Here is a 22,730-nt window from a genome sequence, read left to right on the forward strand (position 1 = left end):
TGTATAGCACCCTGCCAGAAAACTTTATGGTATTTGATGCATGACCAAAGCACTGGATCCCAGGGTCCAGCCCTCCAAGGAGAGGCGTTACAGGCAAAACCTCGTACTTCCTTTACGAGGCCCGGGTATCATCCACTTTGGCCTCAATGGCACTTTAAATGGATCTGGTTACATAGCTTGCTTGCTCCAGCGGAGCTCTTCATAGCACATCTTTAACCGTGACCAACACCTTAGATACTGGCGAAAAAACTGAGGTAGTCCCGGTATGGGAGGGGTTATATAGGGAGCGAACTTCCTGTCTTGGGAGTGCCAGTGTCCATCACCTGAAGGTGACCTATAACCCACATAAAAAAATTCCTTGCAGTTTAATAAAAAAAAAAAAGAGACTGGATATATGACTTTACTGCAGATATTAGATTGTAAGCTCCTTCAGGGTTGATTTGCACAAAGCTTCCTCCAAGGCCTCCCCTACACCTAAGACTTTTAGCCAATTTGTCAAAAGAATGAGTGCAAAGTAAAATATTTTTAAAAAATGCACATGCAATGAACAATGGTAGATAATATTGTACCACGTCTTTAAAAGAAAAAAATGCCCAACGTTTACCGTATACAATTGTTCAGCGATTGGAACAAAAGGCATTCAAAATATTGTTCACCTGCTGAAAACTGTTCAAAAACCCTACATATTCATTTTTACAGTAACAGTTGTCTAAGAAAGGTCTTTCAAAAAAGTATTCCTCGGAGGAGTGAACATTCGACTTGATTGCTGGTTGCTGGCTGAATAAATATTTTATATTTAAAAAACAGATGTTTTATTAAGTCGATTGGAATAAAACGGACCACCCAGGTAGCCAATTGGCTTTTTGTATTGCTCAAGGGCTATGGGCAAGAGTTTTTTTTCCCTCTACCACTGGCAATACACTTAGCATTTTACAATATTCAGTTTCCTGCATGCAGATGTTTAGTAGATGGCAGTTAAAGGGCACTTATAGTTTACCTTTTCATTATAAGTATTTTTCACCTATGGTTTTCAAGCTCACAAATTGGTAAAACCAAGTACACCATGTAGCACCCCTTACCCTCTTTCTTCACAAAAGTACCAATATTTACAAAAGAAATTATTTAATCCATACTTCTTCTTTTTCTACTTTACAAATCAAGTTGTCTTTGAATATCATAATGGCGCCCTCTTTTCTTGCCACTTAGGAGATTCTTTTGGAAAGCACAGTGGAATGAAATTCACCACCAAAGACATGGACAACGACCACTCCGAGAACAACTGCGCCAGCTTCTACCATGGAGCCTGGTGGTACCGCAACTGCCACACTTCAAACCTGAATGGGCAATATCTTCGTGGGCACCACGCTTCCTATGCTGATGGCATTGAGTGGTCCTCTTGGACAGGTTGGCAATATTCACTTAAATTCACAGAGATGAAGATTCGCCCCTTACGAGAAGAGAAGTGATCTTCTCATTGTTTCTTTACGGGGGGGGGGGGCTTTTTAAGGGAGAAATGCTATCTTGCGCTCACTTATTTGGATGGGAGACAAAAAAAAAAAAGCAAAGACTTTTCAGCACTTCTCAAAGCTATTGCACAAAAATGTATCAGTGCTGAGTTTCTGAATATATTGTAAAGATGACGTATTGGAGTTTGCCAGGATAATCCGACAATAAAATTTGGAGAACTGGACTCAAAAAAATGGAGCCGTTTTGACGACTAATCAACAACACAATACTAAAGTGTAGTTGCACCAACATCTCTGGTTGTACTTCAATGTCTCTCAGCCAATTCCCATATTGAGAAAGGAGGGACTTATTAAAGGCACAAACATTGTTATCTACTTAACTTGTAACTCCAATGTTGACTGGAACCAAGACATCTATGTTCACCAATTATATTTCTCAGTGTTCTAGGTGAAAAGTTTTTTCTTTAATACAGTGTTAGTAGCCAAGATCACCCCGTAATTGCAGCCACACAATGCCTTCCTCTGTGTTCCCGGATCCCTTTGTTGACAGATGAGTGAAGACTTTGTGGAGCCTTTTGACTAATATTTTCTCCGCAAGCTGCGTTTGGCATTATTGGTCCTTTCCACTACCCGCAATACCTGTCAGTTGTTTCTGCTATTCTTATTTTTTTGGTGACTAGTGGAGTTGGAATTATTTCATGTTTACATCCCTGCAACATTGTCTTCGACACAGCTGCCTTGTCTCTGATGTCCGCTTGATTATTTCAGTGCAGCAACAGACTTTGGAATGCTGCGTCTTCTGTCAGACAGATGACCTATATGTTCATGTGGCATGTGGGTGGAATGGCAACACATGTTCTGGCACAGGCTGTGTAGGGTAGGAAAATTTAAGGTGCCAAGCCAAAAAGACTTTGTGATAAATATTTGATTCTTAAATTGCTGGTTTATAAGTTTTTTAAAATTCTTTTTGAAAACTGTGCACACTTTGTCCAAGATAACTGTGTTTTGGTGAGGACTGAGTTTGGTGACTATCGTTTAGAGCATCTTAAGCAGGTGTATCCAGAATGACATGGCAGAATCATGTTTTTTTTTAAACCCTTTATATAGCACAGGCAAGCATAAAATCATCCATAGCAGTCTCTTTCAAAATAAATCATGTAAATTTAAGCACACTCTAGGGCAGAGGTGTTAAACTGCAGCCCTCTAGCTGTTGCCAAACTACAAGTCCCATGAGGCATTGCAAGGCTGACAGAAGCATGATTCCCAAAAGCAGAGGCATGATGGGACTTGTAGTTCTGGACTGCTGGAGGGCCACAGTTTGACACCCCTGCTCTAGGCCATTTCAGGCAGGAGTCAGGAACACTTCAACATGCTTTTGGACTGTGGAAAGGAGATAGAACCCATACAAAGCTTAAAACATCAAGGTGTTTATGGGAACCCAGGATTGCAAGACAGTAGTGCAAAATGCTGTACCAAAACATGGCTTCCTAGTTAAGTAGAACTTTTGACAAAAAAGTTTTTATTATAAAATTCCCAAGCTGTGTAGAATGTATGTCAGCTTGAATGGAACCTTTCTCCAAGACACAAATCTCTAAAACACCCATACAAATATCACCTTCGATATTATCACCTCAAAGCCTGATTTGGTTTCCTAACATCTCTTCAGCAAACATTTCAGGTTCCTTTATGTCAGCCTGGCAGCTGTTTAATGATCAGCACAGTCTCAATTACCAAAGACGAAAGGCGATTTGTAACAAGGTGTGCTAAACATTCTCTGCTGTTCTCATTGTGGTGACGCACACATCCTCATAATTAGTTGGTCATTTTCATAAACAGATTAAGGTGTTGCAGTGGAAGGACTCTTAGGGGAGGCTGTTTCCCAGTCACAATTACTTGCTCCTGAGGAAGCAAGCTGTTATTTTAAGGGACATCAATAAACCCCCAGGAGGTCCTGCACCCCATGCCTGTACAGCCAGGCAGATAGTAATGAGAGTGTGATTCGTGTGGCTTCCTTGTGAAATCATTAGCATATTTCAAGCAGTTTATCTTTTCGCTACCTAGGCTGTAGTGTTTTGTAAATTAAAAGGAATCTAGGCGTATATAACCTAGAAGTTAATGGACCATGACAAAGTTTGGTTGGTAATGCCCAGAGAGTGGCATTAACAGTCTGTTCATTAAAGCTGCTAGCTTGGCATTGGTGAACTATTCTTCTTCCCCTCCTTTCTTTTTGACGTGTAGAATGATTTTGCTTTTAATGTCTTGGTTAAATGAGCATGAAGTCTTCTCGTTTGTCGTGAACGAAGGCATAACTCAGCAGGAACACCTGAGCTGGTGTCAGCTGCACATCTCGAGAATGAAGAACAGGTGCAAAGAGAGGAGGGGTCTCTTGGGACTTGGATGTAAATGGGGAGAAAGGTCTGAGGAGAAGGGATTGAATTAAATATGTGGGGAGGCAGCATTTATGGTAGAGGGGGGAAGATGGAGAAGGGAAGAGACACAGATGGGAAGAGAGAGGCAGATGGAAAAGGCACTCGATGTGACAAATACAGAGAACTATAGAGGAAGAGATGCACAGATGGAAGAAGTAGAAAAGAAATACAGAGACAGAAAATGAACAAAATAGGTTTGGAAGAAATAAGATTATTATAGGGCACTTCGAATAATAATAATGTAAAAGGCTACTGTGGCTATGGTCATTTTTAAAATCGTAAGACTCAAGAGGCTTTAAAGAAAAGGGACAAGTCAATTTAGGTTGCCAGAAACTAACCAAACCATAGATATTCCTCTGTTCATCAGCATTATTGATGAAGTTACTAGGGGCATAGCTTTAGAGGTCTAAGTTACCTCAATACAGAGGCACAGAAGGAAGGTGGGTAAGAAGTATTTTATATTCTACAATCTTTTATTCTTGCCCTTTTTTACCATATAAATCAGGTATGTGGGTGTGGGGTTGGGTTATGTGAACAGCATCCATTCAGGTCTCCATACAGATTCAATTTGAACTCTGGGCAGATAGCTAAGCACACAGTTTAAATACATCAATTTACTGACAAAATTGTAGAACGTGTAATTTCCTCCAGTTTTTCTGTGATGCCGCCAACCCAGTCAAATAGCATAGGCAGGTCTGGGACCTCCATTGCAGCTGCAACAGGATCTGGGCACACCCTCAGTTGCTGAATAGATAAGGCAGGAGAAGCAGCAAATAGAGGTGGTTATCCCTCTGCTCTCTCCTCTTTTCAGCATGTTCACTGCCAGCACATGTTGTGATCCTGATTAGCTACATTTTAATGAATATATAACTGCATTAGTCAGTGTGGAACTTGAAAAACAATGGCCATGATACAAGCAAGGCTTTGGGATCCATCATGTCAGGACAGCAGCTGTTACATATAACCCAGATAGCAAGGATAACTTGGTACAAATTTGTGGCAGTGTTGAATTGTAAGTCTTGTTAACTTGCTACACATTTTCATTGGCAAGTTGTACACTTGCAGAGCACTGCAAGCACAAGTTGTAGTTGACACTTTTCCAATTTGTAGCAAATTTGCATGGCGACTCTCTAGCAAGAGCAAGGTTGCAGTGGTGAGTCCACAGTAAGAGCTCTGCAAGTCTACAGCATGAAAATTCAGCCACAGTGCCCCCTGTGGTGGGATGACTATTGCACAACACAACTGAACCAGAACTTGCAGCAGACATGCTTAATCTTTGCAAAGAAAGTTGATCTGTAGTCATGCAATGCAGACTTGCTGCAATTGTGCAACAAACTTGTGAAGCCTGGCAAGTCTAGCAATAGCTTAGCAAGTCATTTTCAAATTTGCATCACAATTGCTTGCTATCTGGGAAAATGTTCAAAGCTTATGCAGGTGCCTTTTCATGACTCCTAGGCTTGTATATATTTCTAGGTCTTTAAAAACCTGAGCAGATGCAAGAAATGTCTAGCCCAAATTGAGGTTAGGGCTAAGAGCTTGATGATAAAGCTCTTTGAGACAGCTCTCTGCTTAATCATCTTGGACAGAGACAAGTGATAGATGATGACTGTGTCACCTAGGCCTAAAGAATGACGAGATTATTTGTTTGGTCTATTTGCTAATTTTTTCTTTTTTTTTCGCTCGACACCTCAGCTAGGGACAGCTGTTAAAATGGCAGGGAGAATACGAAACAGGAAAAAGAGTGGGACTCCTAGGCCAGTTTGTTTATTTCTACAGTCAGATCACATATAACCAGTAGACGGCTGACCAAAAATGGTGGCAGGGTTTAGGGACCAAGACGAAGCTCCTACAAACCTACAGCGGTTCCTTGATTATCCCCCAGACTGTAAATTGCCTACGATTTCTTTAATTGGTGAGCTTCATCTCTACATAGCACAACAAATTAGCACTATAATGGATGATACCACCAAGGATTTTGCAATGGTTTCTGAAAAATAAATCTAGCAGTTTTTTTTTTTTCTACACAGTATTACATGTGTTTTGAGGATTTTTCAAATTAGGTGAAAACGATTTTGTGCAAATTAAAGGTATGTTGACAGATACATGACTTATTGCAGTGTGTGTGTACCGTGTTTTCTTTCTCTCTCACTGTGATGCATAATTAGATTTCATGTAATCGCGTGTTGCTATGACTAAAGCAATACATCCCATCTGTGGTGGAAAGTAGCAAATGACGTCATCTGTAGAATCAACCAAAGCAAAGCATGCTGGGAGTTACTGTTTTCTAGGACAGTTTGTGTTCAATTCTCTGCAGCACCGGGTAAAACTTTTTTCCAATTTTGGATACAGAGGGTAAGGGTTAGAATATTTTGCCTTTTTTTAATCGCTCTCTGTGTCTCTGGTGGGAATGTACGTATCTCCTGACTTCCTGTTCCTTTAACACTTAGAAAGGAAGTGAGGGGAAATCACTGTAAAAAAATATGCAAAGAATAGAAATAGGTAAACAATACTTTCGCGCCCGTGATAGTATTAAATTTAAAAAAATTATGAAAAATTAATAGTTGTAATAATAAGTGTATAAAAAACAAAACAAAAAACAAAAAAACAAAAACACAAAAAATCACAAATGCAAGAATAGAAATGCCATTTTAGTATATCGGGGAAGGGTTGGAGCCTCTGTCAGGCTATTATTGTTGTCTATGTCCCCATAAAGAGGAATTCCTTTCCTGTCCCGGGGACACCCTGAAAACTCCTCAGTAAGCAGAGAGACATCAATGAAAACCCTTCAACGCTCTATCCAAACTTTATTATATAGCTCACCAACTCTTGGATGCGATGGCTGCATTAGTGCTGATTTTAAGGCTTTCTTTCTTCTATTTTCATCTGCTGAGCCAGTCAGCAAGTCTGTTGATTTTCAAAAGAACAAGCTGTCCAGCAGAATGCATCAGTTACAGAGCTGAGACAAACCATTTACCACTGACAGTGCTTACAATGATCCGCTTTTATGTAAAACCTTCATCCCAAATGGGTAAAAAAAAAAAAAAAAAAACGGTTTCTGTAACTGATTATAAAAAAATAGCTGGAGTTTGGCTTCAACTTGTTTAGTGTATTTAAATCTGCTAGTACATGTAACACCCCCCTCCCCCCAGACTGACAATGCTGCTGTCCAAAGGTTCCCCCTGTACTCCTTCATCCAGAGTGGAGGCGCTCTAATATAGGAGGTGTCTTACTGGCCAGATCACCAAGTGAAAAAAGAGGGGGAAAATGCCTAAAAAAGAAAAAAAAAAAAGAAAACGAATGCAGACACCACATCTAATAATTCGTACGCTGCTGTATTTTACATTTTTAGTTTTAGGTTTAATACTGCTTTAAAGAGTTTTGGTTGTTAATAAGCTTTAATAAATTTTAAAGTTGCAATGCAGAAAAAAAAAATCTACTAAATATGAATTACCTATATTGTCTCCTGTGCTTGAACAAGCTCTCAAAGTGCCTGGCATGCCCTGTAGCAAACACCTTAATCTGCATTAGAAACAGAATTTTATTTTCAGCATTTTTTCATTTTTTTCGATAACTATAGCTGCTATACTACTTGACTGCTGTATCTAGTCCTCAGCAAAATGTGATCAGTTTCTACGGGGTCTAGTGGGTACCTTGTACTCATAGAATTTGTACAGATATACCAGTAACAGACAAGAGAAATAGAATCAGCACAATATTCAAACTAAGCACATAAATGAGTGCAACACAATAATATTAAACCAGATGTGAAGTGCTGCCATTCAGGACGTATTTTCTGTTTTATATCAATGTGGAGAGTTGATGATATGCATGTTTTTCACATACTTATGTGAGTATTTTTAATCCCTGTGTATATGTAGCATGACCCCCTTTGGGGACTGCTTGGATTTACCTGCTCATCTGCACCACCATGACCTTATAAACATTCCAACCCACCTGACACTCTGGATTCAGACATCTTTGCACCACCTGAAGTAATAAGCCAAACAACTCAATGCATTTATATTCTAATAACTTTTACTGGAGTACTTCAGAGAACATCTTGTTGCACAGTAATAGATCAACTGAGCTTTGAATAATAATACTAGATCAGTAGAAGAATTCCTCTAAAATAATACAAGCTAAAGCAGTGTGGCAATAACAGAATATAATATACACGTATGTACAATGAATTACCACTTGAACATGACCTGAAAGGATAAGCAAGAGTTAAGCATTAATTCTGGCAGTACTTCTAAAGGGAAACCCAGGCCGGCCTATTTTAAACTTTAATCCTAATGAGAGATCAAGCAAAAACAAGAATGGTACAAGGGCCCTTTAAGCAGTAATAACAGCAATGTTCCCGTTGCAGGTCTGATGGTTTTCACCGGCAGTCGGTGCTCATTAGCTATATCCAATAAGGTGCAATAACAAGGTAATGGTATTTCTTGAATTGGTTGAAGCTAAAGATGTCTATGTACAGAGTTCAAATATGAGTGCACTTAAGTATTCTCAAGGTAAAGCTGTCTGTACACAGTGCCCCGGTGAAGCACCAAAGAAAGGTTTGCAAAGGTGGGCAATTGCCATCTTACCAATGACCAGGCCAATCAGATGCCTTCCTAACAGCGACTCCTGGAGAGGTGTCCTTACAATGGATCCGCTCATGGTGAACACCTGATGCGAAGCATGGAGTGCGGGTTGTCTGACGGCTGAGTGACGCTAGATGGATGTCTGAAGGCCAGCAAGCAGTGATATGCCCTTCTCGGCCGGGCTGGAATGTTGTGCACCGCATGGTAGGCTGCGACCTCACTCTCCCTGTATAGAGAGGCCCCTCACACACAAGGCCCAGGAAGAATAGATCGTGGGGCGGGTCTCTGGCCTCTTATGTTCTTCCAGCAATCTCTCCGATGGTAGCAAAGATCCCTGGGATATGTAGTCCGGGTGTATAGTCTTGCGGGGGAATAGCCATTCCAAGGAACTACTAATCCCACAATTCCTTTGGTTTGGCCCACAAATATGATGTCAATTGGTGGCGCTGGGCACTAGAGGGACAATACGATCCATAGAAATGACAGGGAATAGCCGTACTTTGCAATTGTAGTCCACATTGCTACATATAGTTTTAACACATATTTGCAGCAGAGAGCACTATGGTTTGCCTTTGTCATTTTATGGACATACATGATTGAGATCCCAGGAGCAGGTCAACGTTGTCCAGGGACACCAGGAGGAGGATTAATTTTTCCCGTGGCTCCCTGAGAAACAAAAATATCAGGCGTGTGTGACTCTGTAGTGGGGTCATTATCTGGAGGTGAGCAGCCATTCCAGCTAGGGATGGTGGTCACTGAAGTCAACGGATAATATGAATTAATAATTCTATGAACTGCCACTATGGTGGATTCTTCACATTGTTTGGACTTTTATTATTGTTTCATTGTTTATATTGATTGTGCTACACTAGTTTTGGTTTATAAGAGAAATAGATAATACATAAAATGAATAGATTTGGTGCACAGATTTAATCTAGCAACATTCAAGTCGATGACCATAAATGTTACAGTCCGATTTGTATGTTCTCCAATAACTCTACAAACAACTATTAATTGTTGATTGTTTAGCAAGGACTTCAAGTTATGTAGCTTAAAAAGGCCTTCAATTTACGTAGTTTTGGTAAATCAAAAGAAGGCTGTACAACCATATAATGACAAATATGGCCGTCCTCAGTTTGTTAGAATTTTACTTCCACTAAAAATAGATTTTTTCGTTTTGGGTAGCTGTCCCCAGTTTAACTATATTACTGTTTAAGCATCTAATGGACATAGGCAATGAGATCTCTGCACCTGAGTTTCCAGGTCATTCTGCATGCTAAAGCGCTTAAAAAGGGGTATGATTCACCTTTACAAATATTTCTCCTTTGAGACTCCACTGGCTGTAGGAGCAACATCTGCTCCCAGAAAAGTTAGTTCTGTCATGCTGTGTCTGTGCCTATGCCCATAGGAGTCAGTGTGAGTCATGCTGAGCCTGTGCCCCTCCCCACAGTCAATGTGAGTGATGCCATGTCTGTGCCCACTCCTGGAGGAGTCAATGTGACTGATGCCATGTCTGTGCCCACTTCCAGAGGCGTCAATATATGTCATGCTGTGTCTGTGCCCACTTCCAGAGGCGTCAATATATGTCATGCTGTGTCTGTGCCCACTCCCAGAGGAGTCAGTGTTAGTCTTGCTGAGTCTGTGCCCACTCCCAGAGGAGTCAGTGTTAGTCTTGCTGAGTCTGTGCCCCTCCCCACAGGATTCAACATGGTAATGCTGCATCTATTCCCCTTCTTACAGGAGTCATGCGATGTCTGTGCTCACAGTGTTGTCATACTGTGTCTGTGCCCACCCCAGAGGATTCATTGCGAGATAAGTTGCATCTGTCCTAAGCTCTACCAAAGGCACTGCGAGTCATGTTGTGTCTGTGCCCATACCAGTACCCTCAAAGAAGTTTTTGTGAGCCATGCTGTGTCTGTGCACAACCAGAACCCCCACAGAAATTAGTGTAAGACATACTGGGGTTGATTTACTAAGCCTGGAGAATGCAAAATATGGTGTAGCTGTGCTTGGTAGCCAATCAATTTCTAACTTCAGCTTGTTCAATTAAGCTGTAACAAAAAAATAAAAACAAAAAAACCTGGAAGCTGATTGGCATCTGTGCAGAGCTTCACCAGATTTTGCACTCTCCAGTTTTAGTAAATCAACCCCACTGTGTCTGCATCTGCAAACACTGGAGTCAATGAAACTTGTGGCAAGCTATCCTTGCTATTTGGGATGCTATGTCTGTGCACCCAGAGGTATTACATGTAGGAATAATCTCTCATTTTTCTTTTTTTTTTCTTCTACATGTAGAAAACATGTTGCAAGCACAGAATCATCTTAAAAAAACAATTTCCTCTTAAAGATTATTTATTTAATGCATTAGGGATGTCATGTGATCCATTTTGATGTAATAATGCTTGAACTAGTCCATTTTAGCCACACAAGGATGTGTTTAAGTCAATAGATTATATTTACCTAAATGTGAACTTCCCCTTTAAGGCATTTTAAAGCAGGTGAATGAGCATTGCTGAGAGTTTGACTATTTAGGAAACAGTTTCCAGTAATACTCGTACCGATGAGATTTCGTTTAATGAGGGTGTCAGCTGGTGTGGGTAAAGAAATGTCTAAGAGCAGTGGGGCAGCACCCAGATCCCATCTGGAGTGGATTAAGCTGCCAACTTTAAAAGTCCCCTTCAGATAAAACCTTACGAGGCAGACAAAGAGCTTAGCAAGATGTTGAGAGCTGTAAGACGTTGGAGAATCCACTTACACTTTTGGCTTTGAAATGATGTTAGATTCTAGAAATGTTATCACCAGTTCTAACACAACTGCCTGCAGCAAAGCCAAGATGTCTGTATGAATCCAACAGTTAGTTTTCTAGTGCGCAAAAACTTATATCAATCGATTATTCTAAACACTGCATTTTAACCACATTTAGAAAACGGCTAAAAGAGGAAAAACCAAAGTGGGACATATAATACCGCTCATTCGAAAAGGGTGTCAAGCTGGCCAAACACGTTACCTCTTGATTATACAACCACCTTTAGGAAAGCCATACGTACGCCCCTGCTCCTGTTGATCAGGCGCTTGCATGTAAATTTAGGGGGTTATCTGTTCTGTATATAGTTCAGATTTAATCTGTGGCTAAATTAGCTTCTGTTCCAGTATTGGCTGTGTTGTGTGTAGTTCCACACTGTTGTCTGTAGGTGTCGTTGTCACCACGGGCCAGTGTTGGAAGAGCAACAGGCTGAAGTGTATTGAGTGCTCTTCTTTCTTGGAAACAGCGCAGTGGAAATGGTCCACCGCTGTGCATTCTGGGAGAGGGTACTTAAGGGACAGACGCCATTTTTGTTTCTCTCTTACCTCCTGGCCCTCCTGGCCTAAGGTATGTGGTGACTTTTCTCCTGCCTCGGGGCCATGCTGGTCTGAGGCTATATGACTACAGGTAGGCCCAGAAGTCTGTCTGGGGCCTACTACCGCAGAGGTGGTCCTTAGGCTGTCTTGCCTGTTAGGAAGAAGCCGGGCCAAGCTGAGGAGATCCAGGGGAGGACCCTTGCTGGAGAGAGCCAGGATGAAGGCTGGTCTCTCAGGAGGGCCTGGTAACTTACTTGGAGAACGCACCTATACCTAACCAACCTGCCTCACAGTACTGCCGGGTCAGCTTAAAGGTTCTGGTACTGTGTCTTGCTGTTCATCTAATACGAAGTCCTGTGGTAGAGGATCGTTCAACTACTACTAAATCCTGTGGCAGAGGATTGTGCAACCATTTTGTTCTTCTCAAGTCTGTGGCAGAGACTTTTCGTCCGTGCACCATTCCGGCTGCTAGGTCAGTGAGAGAGGCCTATCTGGGTGGGCAACATCTGGTGACTGAAGGTGTGTTTGTCTTTAGGATCTCAAATTCCTCAGTGATCTGCATAAGGTATCTGAACTCTCCTGCAACTCCCTTTCTACCTCTTTACTGCTACTTCTTCAAAAGTTTTGCAATAAAGCATTGGAAACATAACAAAGTGACTGGTGCATACATTGGCGGGCGTAAGGCCTAATACAGACTCTAAGTCCCATATATGGTGAAAATACAGGTAAGAGGGTGACGACAAAGACCCAAATTAAATCAGCTGCTCCTTCGCGGGTAAGCGCTACACATACATAATTAGATTAAACAATAAACGATTGACTTGATAATTATAAAAAATCCAAGTGTATTTTTGTTCATGCTTGATCAATTTCGAGCATCCCCTTTCGATCCAGTCTAAATTGCTCTGATCTGACGTGGTGGAAACGTTAACCGTCTGCTGCTGTTAAAATCACAGCATGCATGTGAATATCATATTTTTTTACTCGATCTGTCAGGTTTTTTTGTGAACAGAGGCAATCCTTTACATTTCTACTCTCAAAAGCAATCAAAAGGAAAGGCAATTAATTGGAACCTTACATCTCTACGTTAAATCAATTTTAAATATAATCCATGGTTTTACTGGGAAGATTAGCAGTTAGAAATATCATGGATTTAAATTGGTAGAGTATATGTATGGGCCTAGTTTAGCTCTACCATAAACTGCGCAGTACAAGGGCTTGCCAGATTGGATGTATATTTGAATGGATTGTTAGAGTAGGGTATAATCGCCTTTAAATGTAATGGCACATTTAAAGGTGAATAATAGGATTTTTTTTTTAACTTACCTGTAAAATCCTTTTCTTGGAGTACATAACAGGACACAGAGCACCATAGTAATCACTATGTGGGTATATAGGCACCTTCAGGTGATGGACACTGGTATACCCAATACAGGAAGTTCACTCCCTATATAACCCCTCCTCCTACCAGGAGTACCTCGGTTTTTGTAGCAAAGCAATATACCTAAACCCCAGAAATAGGGGCGGGACCTCTGTGTCCCGTGATGTACTCCAAGAAAAGGATTTTACAGGTAAGCTGTTATAACAATCCTATTTTCTTTATCGTACATCACGGGACACAGAGCACCATAGTAATCACTATGTGGGACGTCCCATAGCAATGCTATTTGAGGGGAGGGAGACACAACCGTAGGACACCCCCAGACTTGAGGACATATACTGCTGCCTGCAGCACACTGCGCCCAAAAGCGATATCTTCATGCCTTCTTACATCCACCTGATAAAACTTGGTGAATGCATGTACTGAAGACCAAGTTGCAGCCTTACAGATCTGAGCCATGGAGGCCTGGTGACGCACTGCCCAAGAAGCACTAACAGCCCTAGTGGAGTGCGCTTTGACTTGAAAAGGTGGAATTTTACCCCTTAAATCATAAGTCTGAATTAGAACTTGCCAAATCCACTTAGCGACAGTGGATTTCGACGCTGCCTGTCCTTTCTTAGGACCCTCTGGCAGTACAAATAAGACATCAGTCTTCCGGATCTGAGCAGTCGTCTCACCACAATTTAGTGACTTCTCTTCCCTGAAACAATATCTTGGATCAGGTGGAAACCTGAGATCATTTTTGGCAAAAAACCTGGATGAGGGCGCAACACCACCCTGTTCTCATTAATAATCAAGTATGGCTCTTTACAAGAAAGAGCAGCCAATTCCGAAACCCTCCTTGCTGAGGATATAGCAACCAAGAACACTAACTTCCTTGTCATAAGGACTAAGGGAATATGCTGTATCGATTCAAATGGTTGTTTTTGTAACACTGACAAAACTAAGTCCCAAAGGTTCAAAGGTGATCTAACTGGCAGATTAATCCGCATCACCCCTTGCATAAAACCCCGGATTAAAGAATGTGTAGCAAGCGGTCTTTGAAATAAGACCGATAAAGCTGAGACTTGGACCTTAATAGTACTCAAGGCCAACTTCATCTCTACCCCTAATTGTAGAAAGGCAAGAATTCTGCCTACGATATACCTCCGAGGGTGCCAACCCTTGGATTCACACCAGGAAACATAAGCCCTCCAGACTCTATAATATATAGTACTGGAAACTGGCTTCCTTGCATTAATCAAAGTAGAGATAACTGACCCGGAAAGCCCAGGTTTCTTCAGAATGTGGATTTCAATAGCCAAGCCATTAAATTTAGCGTTCATAAGGTAGGATGGAATATCGGCTTCTGTGAGAGTAGGTCTGGCCATAGTGGAAGGGACCATGGATCCTCCACCGCCATTTTTAAGATTTCTGCATACCAGGACCTTCTGGGCCACGCTGGGGCTACCAGAATTACCGGCTTTCTTTCCAGCTTGATCCTGCAAAGAAGTTGTGGCAGCAACTAAATAGGGGGAATGCATATATCAGTGAGAAATGATCCCACAGGTTCACCAACGCATCTGTTCTGCATGCGAGTGGATCCCTCGTCCTGGACACAAAGTTGACTAACTTCATATTGAATCTGGACGCCAGAAGGGACCATTCCCCGGGAACAACTGTTGGTGACTCAGGTAGTCCGTCTGCCAATTCTTTACTCCCGGAATGAAGACTGCCGACAGGCACGGAATATACTTTCTGCCCAAGTTAGTTATGGTTCATCTCTGTCTGCGCTGCAAGACTTTTGGTGCTCCCTTGGTGATTGATATAGGCCACAGTTGTGGCATTGTCGGATTGGATCCTGACAGGACAATCCCATAACCTGAAAGTCCAGGCCTTCAGAGCCAGACGAACTGCCCGAATCTCTAGGATGTTGATGGGCAAGGCTTTTTCGGTTCTTGACCACTGTCCCTGGACAGTTGTCTTCTCTAGTACAGCTCCCCAGCCTGAAAGGCTGGAGTCTGTCCTTACCACCTTCCAGATAACTGGTCTGGAAGATTTTCCTTTCAGCAGATTCTGGGTTAGTCTGAGGGACACCCTTGGGGACAGCCGCATTGGCAAGTCTAAAGCTTGAATCGTTTTGTGACAAGCAGACAGGATACTGTTTTGCAACAGTCTCGAATGGAACTGGCCATAGGGAACCGCTTCGAATGAAGCCACCATCTTTCCTAACAACCTCATGCAAAGGCGAATGGAGGGATCTCTTTTCGACCTGACCATTCACACCAGCTCTCTTATGGAGTTGATTTTTGCCCGAGGCAAGAACACCTTTTTCTGGGCTGTGTCTATGATCAGGCCCAAGTACTCCAGCCTTTTTTTAGCAATTTTAAGGAAGACTTCTCTAGGTTTAGAATCCAACCTAGACTTTCCAGGAAACTGGTTGTAATGCGTACACTTTGCTCAAAACGAGCCACCGACTGGTCTATTAGCAATAGATAATCTAGGTACGCCAAGACTGTTATGCCCTGTGCCCTTAAGGGGCCAGCACTTTTGCAAACACGTGGGGTGCTGTAGCTAGCCCAAAGGGCAAGGCTACAAATTGAAAATGCTGCTGTTCTACCTCGAACCTTTGATGAGCGGGAAATATAGGGACATGCAGATATGCATCCCTGAGGTCGATAGACGCCAGAAGTTCTTCTCCTTGTAGGATAGAAACCACTGACCTGATCAACTCCATGCAAAAGGAGTGGATCTTCAGGAACGGATTTAGATTCTTTAGATCTAGAATGGGTCTAACATCTCCATTTGGTTTTGGTACCGTAAAGAGGTTTGAATAAAACCCCAAACCTTGCTTTTCTGTGGGGATTTGTATGATCACCCCCAGAGCCAGTAATCGGTCTAGTGCCCGAAACAGAGATTGCCTTTTCCCTGGATCTTTGGAAATGTTTGATCACAGAAAACGAGATGAGAAATTCTAGGTTGTATCCTAGAGAAGATTCTATTTTTGAATGGAGGATGCGATTAAAGCCCCTAATCTTCCTTCTAGGCCCTGCAGGGCGGAGGAAAATGCATCTTCAGTCACGTATACAGGGGCTGAGATGTGAGAAGCAGCTGTACCACCAATTGGTTCCAGTGACTCACCTTGGCTTGCCATATCTGGTATTTCAGAAAAGGATGACAGTGTGGAGGCACGACTGGAGTTCCCAGCGCCTCCAGGTGGAATTTTCGGTACCTTCTTTGTGGTGTCTTTTTTGGGAGCCATAGTGCCGAGCACAAAAAGCAGAGGCACTAAGTAAATGCTCTACTTGCTGAGCAATAGTCTAGCAAAAACAATGCCGCTAATAAAGTTCAGCTTTGGTGCTGAGTATAAATGTTTTCCTGTACTGGAAATGTCTGTATGCAGTTGCCTTACGTGCCCCCAGCGTTCCTGTGTGTCAGACTCCAGCTGGTTAGCTGAGAAGCGTCTGTCTCTCAATTATCACCAGTGCCTGCGCTGTTTGCTCCTCGTGGACTTACATCCTGCACACGGCGCCACGCCCCTACGTCATTGATACGTCCCCCCTCTGGTTTTAAAACTAGCCATAGTGCGCGCACGTGAACAACATTTGAAACACACGCTTCATAGTTAGACAGTGCAGACCCAGCGAGAGGGGAGGGTGGGGAGGCGGGAAGTTTAAAAAACTTATGAGCTTCTGTGGGGAGTAAAAATCCAACAGAGGAAAGCCGCCGCCACCGCACTCCCCTATGGAGGGGGGGGGGGAGTACAAGCTACTGTTGTACCTCCCAGCCCTTAGTTCCCCCAGGGAACTTAGTTCCCTTACCGGGGGGGGGAGAACATGCTGTTGAAAAAAAAAACTTTGTTCTGGATGAGGTATCCCCCCTGGCTTGCTGAGACCACACACATGCTGTTTAGCTGGGACACCGCGCTGACTGTGAAGCAACGTACTAAGGTATGTGCCTTTACTTCCTCTAGTGGAGATTTTAGGGCATGACAACATTTTACTCATGGAAGAAAAAACTATAGGTGGACTTTTTACAGTTCCGGCTTCTTCCCTTACCTTATCCTCGCTGCAGGATACTGCTGTAACAGACAGATCCAAACTTCACCCATCACAGTGGGCTGCGTTAGCAAACCTTCAAGGACCGGGTCCCTTTTTATCGGAGTTCCACTCCCTTGGACCTGTACTAGCACCCCGCCAGGAAAATCTTTAGGCAACGTAAGCATGACCAAAAAGCCCTGGGTCCCAGGGTCCAGCCCTGCAAGGAGAGGCATTACGGGCAAAACCTTGTGCTTCGTATAGGAAGCCCGGGTACCATCCACCTTGGCCTCAGTGGCACTTTGGATGGATCCGGTCTATGGAGGCTGTTTAAATCCCACAAGGATCCCTCCAGTGGAGCTCTTCAGAGCACATCTTCACTCATGAACAACACCTTAGACACTGGCAAAAAAAACTGAAGTACTCCTGGTAGAAGGAGGGGTTATATAGAGAGTGAACTTCCTGTATTGGGTATACCAGTGTCCATCACCTGAAGGTGCCTATATACCCACATAGTGATTACTATGGTGCTCTGTGTCCCGTGATGTACGATGAAGAAATAGAGATTGTATTACCAGATTTTAAATTTGTGCTAAAATAAATAAAATAAAGAAATAAGTTCCTGTATGTGGCCTCTTTACCTTTTGGTAAAAAAAAAAAAAAAAAGTGTACATAAAGCCAAAACAATTTTTAGTTTTGAATAGAGTTATGAAGGATTAAAATTTTGTATTTTTTTTCTTAGCAATCTGCTCTCACTTCCTATCTTGCAGACACAACAGGAGTTGAGCGGGGAGCTCTTCAAATGAAGATAATTTACCTTTACTTACTAACTTGTGGATTCAACAGGAGATAAGTGGGGACCACTCAAAATGAAGGGAAATACCATCTTAGCTGCCATCAGAACAAGTGTCCCTAGTGGAAGATATTCCTTCTTGTTCCGGCGACAACGCTAATTTTTTCTAATTTGTATTCACAAGCACCAGGACAAATAGAGAGGGTGGCCCTCTTCACCAGGGGCACAGACAGCAATAAAACCCAACAGAGGTAATAATCCTTTGCCTATGCTACCCAAAGCTAATAAGGAAAAGTTTTTGGTTTAGACACTTTAAGCAAGTCCAAACCAGGTATAAAAATACATTGCCATGTGGTCAACAATAAGTTGGGACAGTATCCAGAGCACATAGTAAGGACTGGAATGAGTTGACTACATAATGCTTGTTCTTCCCGGAGGAACAGCAAACTTCAGAAGAGGTCTTCAGTATTGGCATGCCAGATCAAGTGCATTAGATGTCGAAGAGCTCTCTGTCTTCTCTACAGCCTGAAAGCCCCAAAAATCTTTTCTCTTGAGGAACTTCAGAACTCTGCATTTCTCCATTAATCCCATGCCTGTTTTGAAACCACTTGAGTCTCAAGGTTAAGTGGGTTCATGACAGACACGATGTTCAGTCATCTAAATCAATGCACATCTTAGAAGCCTAGTGGCAAGGGAGATCAAAACCAACTCCCAGCTACACACAAAGCGTTAAAAGGTTAATACACTTAGCAGGGTTCAATTCAGCTTTTGAAATATCCTCCATGTTTCTTTACTAAGGCAAGAAAAAGGTCAATTGTTCTATTCTACCAAGGGTTTTTACCTGATGAAGTGGGGAACTGATGAGTTATTTTTCAAGGTAGCCAAAAGCACTATGAGATTGTCTTGCCGATATGAAATGAAATAAAGCATGCACCTGCGTCTCCTATCAAGGTATTACTAGGCAGCTGCCGTCTCTCACAATGGCTAGAGGCAACAAACATAGCTGCTTGTCATGACAGTCAAGCCGATCACTAAAAAGCCATACGTAAATAAAGAATGGATCTAGTCGTTTCCCATCAGAACAGTTCTCTTCATAAAAAAAGACTGCTTTCCTCATTTTTGTTACACGCACATAAAAAGGACAGGTGACTCCTGTGAAGTGAAGATTGGCTATAATTCTCCTTGGGTAAACCCCAACTTCAGTTCAGCACATATGCTGAATTTTAATGGGTACAAGGAGCTGAAAGAGACAGAAAAGGATTTTTATGGTACAAAGCTAAAGTGTATTATTGTCTTTTTCAGGAAGGATGAACGGAAGAAATGGATTTAAGCAATTCATAAGTAACATATTTTATAAAAATTAAGGTGCATACCTTCCGTGAAATCCGCATGTTAGAATAATCCAGAGCAGAGATGTAACTGGAACCTTCAGGGCCCCGGTGCAAGAAACCATAAAAGGCCCTTATGACCCTTGGCTGAGTGGTTGATCATCACCAAGGCCTGGTTGCATATGCAACCCTGATCCAGAGATATGGGCAGCTAAAGATACATGCAAATCATGACTTTTCCTCAAATTTGGTTCCAGCCCCCCCCCCCCCCCCCAATTGGTTCATTAGTCTACTGGGCAGCCCAACAGACCAATAGGGAGATAAAGGATGTGGGAGTGGACAGAGAGAAGCAGGCCTTTTCAGCACTTAGTGTTGATGTATTGCATTCAATTTAATAAAAACTACTTGCCAACTGCAATACGTGTATATATATATATATATATATATATATATATAGGCTTGCAAATGGTCCGTGATTTTTCTCTCTCATGAAAGCGTTCCGAATGGCTAGTTAGCTACTGGATTGCTTTCAGAAGCAGCAAGAAGGGTCGCCCCACCCCTCCAGCGAGTGTTACTCAGGTTTGCTGTTTTTGTGGCAGGCCATAGAAGTGCACAGATGCCAGATCATCTCTGATCACCTTTATGATCTAGGAGGACCAGAGTGACATCATGACATCACTTCCGGTCTAGGGTGGAAAGTAAACAATTTTTTTAAAGCAAATGATCAATTTTATTTATTTTTTGATCTTTTGCTTTCAAAAGGTAGGGGAGAGAGTTGAGGACCTGACATCCCTTATTTCTATTACAAGGGCTGTTTACATTAATAAAAGTGATCAAAACAATAGGATTTTTTCGACAGCTTACCTGTAAAATCCTTTTCTTGGAGTACATCACAGGACACAGAGCAGCCATAATAACTAACTGGGTTAAACGCCACCTATAGGTGAATGGACACTGGCAAATCAAAAAGACAGGAAGTCCTCCCCTATATAACCCCTCCTACACAGGAAGTACCTCAGTTTATTAGCAAGCAATAAACTTCCCAGACAAGAGGGGAGGGATCTCTGTGTCCCATGATGTACTCCAAGGAAAGGATTTTACAGGTAAGCTGTAGAAAAAATCCTATTTTCTTTATCGTACATCATGGGACACAGAGCAGCCATAATAACTAACTGGGATGTCCCCAAGCAATGCTTTTAAAGGGAGGGAACCCATTATGACCAAAGAAACACCATCAGAACAACAGGATTTATATTGCAGCCTGCAGGACACTGTGCCCAAATGCCACATCCTCCTGAGTCCTGACATTCACTTGATAAAACCAGGTAGCAGCCTTGCAAATCTGAGCCATCGATGCTGGATGATATACTGCCCATGAAGCACTCACTCTCCTGGTAGAGTGTGCCCTTACTGGAAAAGGCGGGGTTTTTCCCCTTAATCCATATTACTGAACAATCACTTAGCGAATCCATTGGGAAACAGTCGACTTAGATGCTGCCTGTCTCTTCTTGGGACCTTCTGGCAATACAAACAGAACATCAGTCTTCCGCATCAGAGCCGACACTCTCAGATAGACCCTGATCGCTCATACTACATCAAGAGAATGAAATAATTTCTCCTCTGTAGACTGTGGATTTGGAAAAAAGGAAGGCAGAATGATATCCTGATTCAGATGAAAACTGGACACTACCTTAGGCAAAAATTCTGGTCGTGGCCACAAAACCGCCCTATCCTGGTGCAAGATCAAAAAAGGTTCTTTAAAGGACAGGGCCACCAACTCTGACACCCTCATGGCCGATGTTACTGCCACCGAGAAAACAAATTTTCTTGTCAAGAGGACAAGGGAATCTGCCGAATAGGCTCAAAAAGCTGCTTCTGTAAAACCCCCAGGACTAAGTTTAAATCCCAAGGGCACAGAGGCAGCCTGACTGGTGGAAGCACACAAATCATCCCCTGTACAAATGTTCGAACTAAGGAATGAGAAGCCATAGGCCTCTGAAAGAAAATTGCTAAGGCCGAAATTTGACCCTTAACTGTACTTAAGGCCAGATTCATATCCGCTCCTTTTTGCAAAAAAGCCAGAATTCTCCCAATGACATATCTTCGGGGGTCCCACCTCTCAGTCTCACACCAGGCAATATAGGATTTCCAGACTCTATAGTAGATACTCCTAGAAACTGTCTTTCTAGCATTCAACATAGTAGACAATACTGGCCCAGAAATGGCCCGGTCTTTTAAAATCCTGGTTTCAACAGCCAAACCGTTAAATTTAGAGACTGTAAAGCAGGATGGAACCCATGGGCTTCCCACCGGCAATTTTACAATCTGTGCGTACCAAGTCCTTCTGGGCCAGGCTGGAGCTACTAGAATCACCGGCTTTCTCTTTTTGGATCCTGCACAGTAGCCTTGGCCGGATTGGAGGGAAGGCATATATCAGGGAAAACGGATCCCACAAAATTACCAAGGCATCTACCCCTAATGAAAGTGGGTCCCTGGTTCTGGACACAAAGCGGTCTAGCTTCGCGTTGAACCTGGATGCCAGCAGCTTCAACAGGAACCCCCCATCAGTGGCAGATCAATGCAAAGATCTCGGGATTTAGGGACCACTCCTCTGGAAACATCTGCTGACGACTCAAAAAGTCCGCCTGCCAATTCTCCACTCCCGGAATAAACACCGCTGATAGGGATGGAACAAATCTTTCTGCCTAGGTCAGCATGCGATCCACTTCCTTCTGGGCTGTCTGACTCCTGGTGCCTCCCTGATTGATATATGCCACAGCTGTGGCATTTTCCGACTGGACCCTCACAGGATATCCCTGTAGTCTGGAAGTCCAGAAGCTTAGGGCCAAGCGAGCTGCCCTAGGACTGCCCCCCAACCAGAGAAGCTGGGGTCTGTCGTCACCACCCTCCAGACCACAAGCAAAAAGGACTTTCCTTTTTACAGATTCTCAGTTATCATCCACCAACTGAGACTCTGATGCACTTTCAGCCAAAGAGACATGTGCCAGTCCAGAGCCTGGGCAGTCTTGTTCCACACAGACAGAATGTTGTTCTGTAGTGGTCTGGAGTGGGATTGTGCATAAGGGACTGCTTAGAATGAAGACACCATTTTCCCCAGTAGCCTCGAACACCGGCGAATGGAGGGATATTTTTTCTTTTTTATGACCTGGACGAGTATTTTCATGGCTCTGACTTTCCATGGTGGCAAAAATACCTTTGCCGTTATCGTGTCTAATATTGGCCCTAAATACTCTAGGCACTGAACCGGCTGCTGGGCCGATTTTGACCAGTTCAGAACCCAACCCAGAGGGAACCGTTTGATCTACCAATAATAGGTCATCCAGGTATCCTGCAACCAATATTCCCTGAGATCTTAGAACTGCCAATACAGG

General features: G+C 42.7%; 1 protein-coding gene across 1 annotated transcript in view; it reads left to right on the forward strand.

The window, feature by feature from the left end:
* FIBCD1 (fibrinogen C domain containing 1) overlaps positions 1–4,117 on the forward strand; it is a 229,332-nt gene extending 225,215 nt beyond the window's left edge. The window contains exon 6 of the mRNA XM_073600470.1: positions 1,207–4,117. Coding sequence (XP_073456571.1) covers positions 1,207–1,466 — 260 coding nt within the window. The 3' untranslated portion in view covers positions 1,467–4,117. The remainder of the gene's footprint in view (positions 1–1,206) is intronic.
* Positions 4,118–22,730: the final 18,613 nt, after the last annotated feature.

The sequence above is a fragment of the Aquarana catesbeiana genome, linkage group LG09 (assembly GCF_042186555.1).
Source record: "Aquarana catesbeiana isolate 2022-GZ linkage group LG09, ASM4218655v1, whole genome shotgun sequence".
NCBI classification, from domain to species: domain Eukaryota; kingdom Metazoa; phylum Chordata; class Amphibia; order Anura; family Ranidae; genus Aquarana; species Aquarana catesbeiana.